This window comes from Panulirus ornatus, chromosome 2, assembly GCF_036320965.1.
Source record: "Panulirus ornatus isolate Po-2019 chromosome 2, ASM3632096v1, whole genome shotgun sequence".
Classification (NCBI taxonomy): Eukaryota; Metazoa; Arthropoda; class Malacostraca; order Decapoda; family Palinuridae; genus Panulirus; species Panulirus ornatus.
In genome coordinates, this window is record NC_092225.1 from 22623977 (window position 1) to 22636442 (window position 12466).

At 42.6% G+C, this 12466-nt stretch overlaps 1 protein-coding gene across 5 annotated transcripts in view; it reads left to right on the forward strand.

Annotated features, from left to right (window-relative positions):
- Positions 1-12466, forward strand: part of LOC139754161 (uncharacterized) — a 448889-nt gene that overhangs the window by 320492 nt on the left and 115931 nt on the right. For all 5 annotated transcript variants that reach the window (XR_011713842.1, XM_071671339.1, XM_071671349.1 and 2 more), the window contains one exon: positions 9514-9682. Coding sequence is in view for 4 of the 5 variants with exons in the window: in XM_071671339.1 (XP_071527440.1) it covers positions 9514-9682 (169 nt within the window). In the remaining variant the exon portion in view is untranslated. The remainder of the gene's footprint in view (positions 1-9513; positions 9683-12466) is intronic.

A 12466-nucleotide genomic window follows, 5' to 3' on the forward strand; every position in this document is an offset into this window, starting at 1 on the left:
ATATATATATATATATATATATATATCCCTGGGGATAGGGGAGAAAGAATACTTCCCACGTATTCCCTGCGTGTCGTAGAAGGCGACTAAAAGGGGAGGGAGCGAGGGGCTGGAAATCCTCCCCTCTCATTATTTCTTTCTTTTAATTTTCCAAAAGAAGGAACAGAGAAGGGGGCCAGGTGAGGATATTCCCTCAATGGCCCAGTCCTCTGTTCTTAACGCTACCTCGCTAACGCGGGAAATGGCGAAGAGTTTAAAAGAAAGAAAAAAAGATATATATATATATATATATATATATATATATATATATATATATATATATATATATATATATTAGCTGGCGCGTTTCCCCGTGTGGCGCTACGGGGGAAATGATTTATCTCCATCACAGCCAAGTAATTACTTCGTAGAGTTGATTACTTTTTTCCTGGGCGACGCACACACACACACACACAACACACACCACACACACACACACACACACACACAACACACACACACACACACACACACACACACACACACACACACAAAGAAGGTGAGAGTTCATGCAGGAAGGCAGAGTTTGAAAGTGAGTGTGTGAATGAAAGTGAGATTGATCTTGATTGATCATGATCATAATGATGATCATGATCATGATGATGATCATAATGATGATGATGATGATCATGATGGCGACTATGACTTCTCGAAGGATCTTGGACGGGCGAAGATGCCGATGACTTAGAACACCAGAATGAAGAAAATGAAAGAAGAAGAAGAAGAAGAGAAGATAAAGGAAAAGAAAATATGAATGAAGGACACGTGCAGGACCCAGGGAGGAGGAGGTCAGCCACCTCTGGTCTGCAACACACCAGCTGCTCACCTTTTTTTTGCTGTTGTGTATGCAAATTAGCCGAGGTCTTAATCCAGGTAATTTGCATAGTGATGTCAGGTGGGGGGGTTTTCTAACACCCCCCCCCCCCACACACACACACACTAGAATATTCTTAGAAGTTTTGAGTAGTTTAAGGTCATGACACTAGGAGGCGCCCACAGTGTATAATGCGTTCGAGAAACGCTCGAAATAGAAAACGTTGAAAGGTCTATCAACCCTTAACGTATTATTATTATTGTTATTATCATTATTTTTATTATTATTATTGTTATTATTATTATTATTATTATTATTATTATTATTATTTTTATCATTATTTTTATTATTATTATTGTTATTATTATCATTATCATTATTATTATTATTATTATTATTATTATTATTCTAATTATTATTATTATTGTTGTTATTACGAATGAATGTTATTCATTGTGAGGCAACCGTAATCAGCGCTCAAAAATGATCTTTATGATTAACGTCTCATTGGTCTAGTAATAGAGCTCTTAATTGGTGATTCGAACCCATTTAATTAGGGGGTGTCTCCGGTGAGGGTTGTACAGTGTTAAACCTAAAGTGTTAAGTTTGGAAGGTGATGTCCAATGGTTTGGCGTCCGGGAATGACGCGAGGCAGTTGTGGTGTTGGTGCCCCAAGCCGTCATAACTTGGGAGTTAAAGAGCTCCCACAGGTCCTGAGTTATATACACGCAGTTAGGGACCCGTGCCGGCATCATAACTTAGAATTATAGTCAACTTCTCCCCGCTCTCCCTCGCCTCGCGTCCGTATGTCTGAATTATAGAGGCATCTCCTCCCGCAGAATTATATATATATATATATATATATATATATATATATATATATATATATATATAGGGTGGTTTAGGGTGGTTTAACTAACACGCTGACCCGGGTGAAGGAGGAGGAGGGAGAGAGGAGTTGGGTTTTCATAAACCATCCGGCCATAGAGCGATTGAGGAGCATCAGAGAGAGAGAGAGAGAGAGAGAGAGAGAGAGAGAGAGAGAGAGAGAGAGAGAGAATTTCGATCTTGAGCGGACGGGATTTCGTATATAGTGGTCTAGGGGCAGGGAGCGTACCATCTTTTCCAGGTTTTGTGGCCATCTCTCTCTCTCTCTCTCTCTCTCTCTCTCTCTCTCTCTCTCTCTCTCTCTCTCTCTCTCTCTCTCTCTCTCGTAGTTCGCCTTTAATTCATCTTGTGGAGTAAATTACCTGCACAGGACGAGGAGAGACAGATCCCGTGGCTGTGATAGGTGGGTTGTGGGGGGGGGGGGGTCCTGGTATGGGCGCTGTGGTATATATATATATATATATATATATATATATATTGTTGTTCGCTGATGATACAGCGCTGGTGGCGGATTCATGTGAGAAACTGCAGAAGCTGGTGACGGAGTTTGGTAAAGTGTGTGGAAGAAGAAAGTTAAGAGTAAATGTCAATAAGAGCAAGGTTATTAGGTACAGTAGGGTTGAGGGTCAAGTCATTTGGGAGGTGAGTTTGAATGGTGAGAGGCTGGAGGAAGTGAGGTGTTTTAGATATCTGGGAGTGGATCTGTCAGCGGATGGAACCATGGAAGCGGAAGTGGATCATAGGGTGGGGGAGGGGGCGAAAATTTTGGGAGCCTTGAAAAATGTGTGGAAGTCGAGAACATTATCCCGGAAAGCAAAAATGGGTATGTTTGAAGGAATAGTGGTTCCAACAATGTTGTATGGTTGCGAGGCGTGGGCTGTGGATAGAGTTGTGCGCAGGAGGATGGATGTGCTGGAAATGAGATGTTTGAGGACAATGTGTGGTGTGAGGTGGTTTGATCGAGTGAGTAACGTAAGGGTAAGAGAGATGTGTGGAAATAAAAAGAGCGTGGTTGAGAGAGCAGAAGAGGGTGTTTTGAAATGGTTTGGGCACATGGAGAGAATGAGTGAGGAAAGATTGACCAAGAGGATATATGTGTCGGAGGTGGAGGGAACGAGGAGAAGAGGGAGACCAAATTGGAGGTGGAAAGATGGAGTGAAAAGGATTTTGTGTGATCGGGGCCTGAACATGCAGGAGGGTGAAAGGAGGGCAAGGAATAGAGTGAATTGGAGCGATGTGGTATACAGGGGTTGACGTGATGTCAGTGGATTGAATCAGGGCATGTGGAGCGTCTGGGGTAAACCATGGAAGGCTGTGTAGGTATGTATATTTGCGTGTGTGGACGTGTGTATGTACATGTGTATGGGGGGGGTTGGGCCATTTCTTTCGTCTGTTTCCTTGCGCTACCTCGCAAACGCGGGAGACAGCGACAAAGTATAAAAAAAAAAAAAAAAAAAAAAAAAAAAAAAAAAAATATATATATATATATATATATATATATATATATATATATATATAGGTGTTTCATGTTGTATGGTCTAAAAACGCGAGCTGTAGAATTATAGAAAAATGTCTTCGTTGTAAAAGGTAGCCTTCGCCATATATCTTTGATATTATGTATATTTTTTTATATATATCCTTCACCTTTTCATTGTCCTTGACCCGTGTGTGGAGGAGGAGGTGGTCATCATCATCATTGCCATGACGCAAGGCAAGCGCAGGATCATACGACCTTGTTATATGACTTAACGAAATCATGGTTTGAAGATCCGTGGAGTTCCGTACGAACAGTTCTCACACACGCGCGCGCCCGGCAGCGTCCACTCGGCGTGCTCCGCTGCCAGACGTTAAGGTTCGACGTGGCCCCGCTGCCAGACGTTAAGGTTCGACGTGGCCCCGCTGCCAGACGTTAAGGTTCGACGTGGCCCCGCTGCCAGACGTTAAGGTTCAGGCAGCAAGGCCCTTCCTCCTCCTCCGTGTGGTCTGTGTGCGTGTGTTAGGTCGGCCCCAAGATTGGAGGGGAGAAAACTCGTACCGTATTTTTGTTATTAGAGAGTTTGATGATGGTGTTGGCCCGAGTGTCACAGCGATGTGTGGCGCGTTCGTGAGTGACTTTAGTGTGTTTTCTCTCTCTCTCTCTCTCTCTCTCTGCCTGGTAGGTAGCCACCCAACCAGGGAGTTACTTAATATGACGGGTACGACCCCGCCCGCCTCTGGAGAGAGAGAGAGAGAGAGAGAGAGAGAGAGAGAGAGAGAGAGAGAGAGAGAGAGAGAGAGACGCCACTTCAGTGGCTGTCAAGTATGACTCCCCCTTTTTTTTTTTTGGCCCAGGTAACTAGGTAGGAAACCAGCTGGCTGTCCGGTAGCAAACGACCCTCCGTTCCATCCTCTTTTTTTTCGTCGCCCCTCCACCCCAAGTTGGTCGAGTGCGACACCACTCTGGTAGGCGAGCAGTGCCTCCACACTGTGGTCCAGGAGGCAGCCAGCCTGGCACATCTGATGCACTACCTCGAAAAGGCAGGTCGTCTCGTCTGGTTTAAGGAAAAAACAAAATACTCCTGAGTGTTTTTCGTCGTGTGTGTGTGTGTGTGTGTGTCTCCCGCGGGGGTGTGGGTGTGTTTGGGGGGGAGGGTCAAGACTCGAGGAGATAAGGAAGGGGATAAAGCGAACGTTAGATTGTCACGTTTGGTTCAGGGTGATATGTATACAAGGTGAGGTAGACCACAGATGTGTTGTTTACGTGGCACAGACGATGCAAGATCCTTGGCATGTGTGTGTGTGTGTGTGTGTGTGTGTGTGGGGTAGTGATTCCTCCCTAAACCAGCTTGTACGTTGGTAGTGTTGTCCGGCAACATAATAAAAACAACACACACATTAAAAGTAATGTATTTTTAACGTGAATCTTGGAGCGGGTAGAGAGCGGGCAGGTGGCGGGCGTCACTACGCGTTGGAGCTAACGATTGTAAAAGCCCGAACGTGTTCCTTAGTTAAGTGTTAATGTGGGTGATTGTTACGTCTGCTCTAATGGCCTTTTAACAGTCGATAAGCAATAACATTCCAATAACCTACAGTACTATATGTGTGGGGAAATGGGCTGGTTACACTAATATATTGCCTACTTTTATTTACTTTTTTGGTTAGGATTGATGAACAGCTTTGTTGACTGTGGGCCGACTGTCGCAACCAGGATTCGAACCTATACGCTCGACCCCTGGACGGCCCTTGAATGCGTCACGGTCAGGAATCCCCGATGAAAAAAAAGAAAGAAAAAAAAATTCCCTTACACCCTACCCAGAAGTCTTCACCTCCCAGAACCCATCCTTCCCTCCAAAGCTCAATAGATAGATGGTTTTGCCTCAAAGATAAAGATCAGACCCGGGTTCCCTTTGTGGGTGTGGACCCCCTACTGTATGTGTGTGTGTGTGTGTGTGTGTGTGTGTTCCTATATGAGGGCGAGAGTGAATCTTGCTTGAGTCTGTCCCACACGAGAGTGAGATGGCGAGAGAAGAACCTCCAACATCCCCCACCTCCTTTCTCCCACGAGGGCAGGAGATGGCAGGCCAACGCGACACATCAAAGATGCTGGGTCTCACATTGGGGTTGTTACAGCATCTACGATGGATACTTCTCGACACGGGCACCGAAGTTCAGAGGAATATTTTTTTTTCCCGACGCCATGTGTGTTTGTGTTTTGTTCACTCTCTCCAGAAAGCCTCGGTGGGATCATACGAGAAACCAGTCTGTATATTTCGTGATACATTTCAGTGTTTCGTGAGTCGTGTGATCTGTCAGTGCAGTTGGGTAAAATTTGAGATTACAGTTTCTCTGTAATTTTAAGAAGGGATAATGTAAATATGGGATGGTTAATGTTTAAGGCCATTTTTCAATGATTAGAGTTACCTCCGTGTTAGATAATGTAATATATATATATATATATATATATATATATATATTCTTGTTATGATGTTGAATGAATTACTATTCGTGTAATGGAACCTTCTGGTTTATTTGGGAATTCAACTTTATATCCTAACGATATATATATATATATATATATATATATATATATATATATATATATATATATATATATATATATATATATATACATAGAGAGAGAGAGAGAGAGAGAGAGAGAGAGAGAGAGAGAGAGAGAGAGAGAGAGAGAGAGAGAGAGACTCGCAGGTGGCAAATCTTAATAAAGTCAGGTTTGTGTGGATCTGTGTTGCACGTTGGTGTAGACATTTTCTATTGCATCTCTGGGCGGTGTGAGGGAGCTGGGCCCTGCCTGCCTGCCTTCGCTGCTGCTTGGAATTTCATTACAGCGTCCTTGGCCAGGGCAGGTGTCAGTCTTCCCCCGTTGCTGCTCAGGCAACAGGTATGGAGGGTAGGTACCTAACCTAACCTACCTACCTACACTCCCCACCGCTGGTTATTAAGCCGTTGTTATGAGAACCTATTTCATGGGGTGTTTGTTTGTTTGTCTATAGCTCCGTGCGTCCGTACCAGGTCATCAGTTAAATATATATATATATATATATATATATATATATATATATATATATATATATATATATATATATATATATATATATATCCAGGAGGAAATGAAACACGGTAATTTCCCAAGTGCACTTTCGGGTAATAATCACATCATCAGGGGAGACGCAAGAGAGAAGGATAACAGTCAGTTGATGGTATACAACGAAGAGACGTAGCTAGCTAGGAGGCCATATTTGGTGAACCAAGTCATTGCACAAGCTCGGGACTGACCACTTCAAACTAGACGTTGGCCACTGGTTGACCTCCTGCTGTTGTTCTTGTTCTTGTTGTTGTTGTTGTTGTTGTGAGCAGCAGAAGAGAGGTGGATCTTGCTGGCCCAGCTACCTTGTAAACAAACCTTCTGCCTCACACCAGCGTCTCTCTCTCTCTCTCTCTCTCTCTCTCTCTCTCTCTCTCTCTCTCTCTCTCTCTCTCTCTCTCTCTCCCACGATGTGTTGACTACAATCTCTCTCTCTCTCTCTCTCTCTCTCTCTCTCTCTCTCTCTCTCTCTCTCTCTCTCTCTCTCTCTCTCCCCCCTACACCCACGATGTGTTGACTGCAACACCGTCCCGACTACACAACACATATTCAATAAGCGCCTCGAGTACAAATCACACAGGAGAAAAATGGATTGCAATGTTGCATCAACTGAGGAAAGAAGAAAAAAAATAAATTTTTTTCTTTGTATCGAAACTCTGTTCGATGATTCCAGACTGGATTATTAATAAAGTGCTTCCCTTCCTCAAAGAGACAAGAGATGATGAACATCATGTGATTAATAACATTATATAATAAATATATAGTTTCAGCCATTCAATTAATTATCATGTAGATTTGACTTATAATTCTCAAAGCCAAGAAGAATTTCATTTTGTAATATATCTTTTATTACAATTGGACTAATAAAAACTCACTTACTTACTTACTCATTTCTTAATAAGACGAGTAGATACATTAAACAAGAGCGTATAACAGTGAAAAAGAGTTGCAGGCTAAAAAAATAAAGTAATAGATTAAAAAATAAAGTAATAAAAAAATCTATTACATTATTCATGATCAGTTTCTGAACTTTATATACTCCCGTAGTTCTAGTTAACAGTTCAGTAAGATACACAGCTATAACTTCAGCCGCTCGCTCCTGAACTGACTTCCAGCCACCGTAGGCCAGGGGGCAGGAAGTTATAATCAGTAAGTGAGAGCGCTTACTTAGCTAGACTTTCACAGAAGAGAATGAATATAGAAAAAAGATTTTCCGTGTCATTATTTAAGGTCAAGTTTTGTGGGAAGATTGCATTTTGTGTATTAAGATCTTTTCCCGTTTTTTTCTCTTTTTTTGGACAAATATTTGACCCATAGATTGAATATTGGTCATCATTGGGGGAGAGGTTCTGTTTTCCTCATAGAAAATGGTAGATTAATTATCGGTCATCATTACTCAGTTTTCTTTTTTTTATTTTCATCTCATAGAAAATGTGGAAAAGCTTTGGTCTGGGCGTCGTGTCTAAAAGCCTTTGAAGAACATTTCGCCTTTAACGTTGAGATTTTACTCCAGGGTTTCAAAAATAGTGGCTTGTGTGTACGTGTGTGTACGTGTGTGTACGTGTGTGTGTAGTATTCAGATTTATTTTAATATAAACATTGGCCGGGTGTGTGATCGGTGAAATCCGATGTTATGTTTTGGGAGGAAAAAACAAAAGAGAGTCTGGTACACGTTGCCAGAGGTCGTGAGGGATGGTTAGAATAGACTTATTTTACTGGGTTTGTCGATGTACGATGGCATATGAGGGATTTATTTTTTTTTTTGGGGGGGGGATATGTGTATTTATGACACACACACACACACTAACATACACACACACACACACACACACGTAACATACACACGTATCACACACGCAGTGTTCCTAAACCTATTCTGTACCTATCATTATTACTATTAACACCAAACTATTGGTGTTAACTATGAGGTTGATTGCTATTTAGTTCATCTACCCGCCCATATATATATATATATATATATATATATATATATATATATATATATATATATATATATATATATATATATATATAAAGGAGGAAAATGCTGTGGTGTGAAGGCTTTGACCCAGAATGTTTGGCAGCCTGGCCCACCACCACCACCACCTCTCTGTCAACAGAACAATTGACTGTCAGATCAACAAGAGACTGAAACGTTCTTGAATAAACATTCCTCTCTCTCTCTCTCTCTCTCTCTCTCTCTCTCTCTCTCTCTCTCTCTCTCTCTCTCTCTCTCTACACTCACTCAACTGCAGATGACCACATGCATGTGGGTGTTGGTGAATGAGAACAGTTTTTTTTTGCGTGTTGAGATAGTGTTTATCTGGTGTTGGTGACTGAAACATAATTCTTCGTATGGAGCTGTCGGTTATCTGGTGTCCGTAACTGAAAATGATTCTACCTTTTAAGTTATTATTGATATGATCTTAGTGACTGATGATAACTCTTCCTTTCAAGTTATTATTTATCTGATGTTAGTGACTGAATAATTTTGCGTATTATTATTGGTCTAATGATAGTAAGTGATGGTAATAACTCTACCATTCAAGTTATTATTGATCCAGTGTTAGTAAGTGATTATGATAAACCTACCATTCAAATTATTATTGACCTAATGTTAGTAAGTGATGGTAATAACTCTACTATTCAAGTTATTATTTATCTGATGTTAGCAAGTGATTATAATAACTATTATTCAAGTTATTATTGATCTAATGTTAGTAAGTGATTATAATAACTATTATTCAAGTTATTATTGATCTAATGTTTGTAAGTGATTATAATAACTATTATTCAAGTTATTATTGATCTAATGTTAGTAAGTGATTATGATAACTCTATTATTAAAGTTATTGATCTAATGTTAGTAAGTGATTATAATAACTACTATTCAAGTTATTATTGATATGATGTAAGTGATGGTAATAACTACTATTCATGTTATTATTGACCTGATGTTAGTAAGTGATGGTAATAACTCTACCATTCAAGTTACTATTGATCTGATGTTAGTAAGTGATTACAATAACTATTATTCAAGTTATTATTGATCTAATGTTAGTAAGTGATTATAATAACTCTACCAATCAAGTTATTATTGATCTAATGTTAGTAAATGATAATGATAACCCGACCATTCCAGCTAGTATTGATCTATCTTTTTTTTCTCTCCCTTTCCGTTTGTGTACAGAAATGTTGCAGCTGCCACTTGAACAGCCTGGGGAGCCTGGGCTACTGTGTGGTGGCCCTGGGGCTCACCACTTACGTCATCGCCACCGAGGTGCAGCAGTTCATCAAGTACTTCACCCTCCCGTGGCCCAACCACAGCATGCCCAACCTCGAACTCAACGTCCATATAGGTAGGTCGAGGTGGGCGGAGGCAGGAGGACGCGCGCCTGTGTTGGAGGGAAGGGAAAAGGAGGAGTTGGAGGGTGGGGAGGAGGGTGTGTGTGTGTGTGAGGTTCGGAGGGCGCCCGTGTGAGGGGTTTCATCTGGGCCAGGAGGGCGCCTGTGTTGAGGGAGGAGCGTGTGTGTGTGTGAGGTTCTGAGGGCGCCCGTGTTGAGGGAGGAGAGTGTGTGTGTGTGTGTGTGTGTGTGTGTGTGTGTGAGTTTCGGAGGGCGCCCGTGTTGAGGGAGGAGGGTGTGTGTGTGTGTGAGGTTCGGAGGGCGCCCGTGTTGAGGGAGGAGGGTGTGTGTGTGTGTGAGGTTCGGAGGGCGCCCATGTGAGGGGTTTCATCTTTCTGTGGGGGTGTGGTGGGGTTTTCCTGTGTTATGTGGGGGGTGTTGTGGGTTCTTTTAGACTTTGGTTTTAAGAGTGTGTTTGATAAGCTTTGAGGGCGGGTGTAGTTTTCTTTTTTTTGTTTATTGTTTCTTTGGCCTTTGAGTATGATGGTACGACCCTTGAGCCCGACGGTACGACCCCTGAACACGATATTACTACCCTTGGCCAAGAGAATACGACCCTCAAACACAACTTTGAGCGCGACGGTACCATATATATATATATATATATATATATATATATATATATATATATATATATATATATATATATATATATATATTACTAACGAGTCTCATACGTCGTGTTTTGTTATATAGGTGTCCCAGGGTTGGGAGAAATAATGGTTTGGTGATGGTTGACGCGAGACGTTGCGAAGAGAAGGTTCACATGCGCTGCTCTCGTCATGTTTCTTAAGACGTTGCGCACGTCAGCGTCTGCGTGGCCCGGTCTGTGGCTCAGAGTGATTGAAAGACAGACATTTGTTTTTTTTTTTGTTTTGTTTTATTTTTGCGAGTAGATAAAAGAAATGCACAAAGCGTAGCAAAAATAATGAAGACGAGAAAGAAGCAGTCATGAAAATGGAGCAGCGTTCAGATTTACGAAGGAAGAGACAGCCGTAAAGACAATGGAACGGGCGTTCAAAACAAAAGGGAAGCCGTTCGAGGCAGTTCATTAACACTGAAGACAATATAGCGACGTCCAGAGTAGTTGGTCAACGAAGTGAAGCGACGGCAGTGGAGCACCGACTAAGACAATGGCGACAGCGTTCGAGACAATGAGACAGCGTTCGAGACAATGGCGACAGCGTTCGAGACAATGAGACAGCGTTCGAGACAATGGCGACAGCGTTCGAGACAATGAGACAGCGTTCGAGACAAAGGAGACAGCGTTCGAGACAATGGCGACAGCGTTCGAGACAAAGGAGACAGCGTTCGGGACAATGGCGACAGCGTTCGAGACAATGAGACAGCGTTCGAGACAATGAGACAGCGTTCGAGGCAATGGTGACAGCGTTCGAGACAATGAGACAGCGTTCGAGACAATGGAGGCAGCATTCGAGACAATGAGACAGCGTTCGAGACAATGGCGACAGCGTTCGAGACAATGGCGACAGCGTTCGAGACAATGGCGACAGCGTTCGAGACAATGGCGACAGAGTTCCAGACAATGGCGACAGCGTTCGAGACAGTGAGACAGCGTTCGAGACAATGGCGACAGAGTTCGAGACAATGGCGACAGCGTTCGAGACAGTGAGACAGCGTTCGAGACAATGGCGACAGCGTTCGAGACAATGAGACAGCGTTTGAGACAATGAGACAGCGTTCGAGACAATGAGACAGTGTTCGAGACTGCACGGAGGAATCCATTAGCCTGCAATTAGCCATTAGGAGCGGGGGGGGGGGGGGGTTTACCTGGTGATTAAGACCTCCTTACTGGCGTGAATTATACGAGGAAATATCCCCATTTGAACAGTTTCGGAGACGTTCCGAACATCTTTCGGGGTACTGAAGCAATTCTCCTCCTACGTCCTCTTTTAACTCCATCATTCGTTGTCTGTTTCAGTGTTTCCCCGGTGTCTCGAAGCGGTGAACACAGAATAGGAAAACCATGATTGGTTGGTAAGTTGGTTGGGCGGTTGTTTGAATATGAAAACCATGATTGGTTGGTAAGTTGGTTGGGCGGTTGTTAAAAACCATGATTGGTTGGTAAGTTGGTTGGGCGGTTGTTAAAAACCATGATTGGTTGTTAAGTTGGTTGGGCGGTTGTTAAAAACCATGATTGGTTGTTAAGTTGGTTGGGCGGTTGTTAAAAACCATGATTGGTTGGTAAGTTGGTTGGGCGGTTGTTAAAAACCATGATTGGTTGTTAAGTTGGTTGGGCGGTTGTTAAAAACCATGATTGGTTGGTAAGTTGGTTGGGCGGTTGTTTACAGCTTTAAGCCTATATCAACCTCTCAGGGGTCGTTAAGGCAGTCGAAGTCATCTCGTAACTACCGACCGTAAACACTTGAACAACATCTTGAAATATGGAAGATGAGTTTTTCCGGCAGTACTCACCCTTCCTGCATGTATTGTCTTTGGAAAAAAAAAAAAATTAAGGTGACTTGAAGGAAATATAACAGGAGAATGAGTGAAGGGCATAAACTGTGTTAAATATTAGTTTGCATTTTGTGAAGAACTTGCTCTATATGGATGTGTCTTGCATATAAAAGAAGGAAAGGCCCAATTCGCTCATATCCATTGTCTCGCCGGCATGTGGAATGCACCGAAACCACAGCTCCCTTATTGGCACCCAGGCCCCCGACAGACCTTTCCATGGTTTACCCTGGACGTTTCGCATGTCCTGGGTCATCCCATTG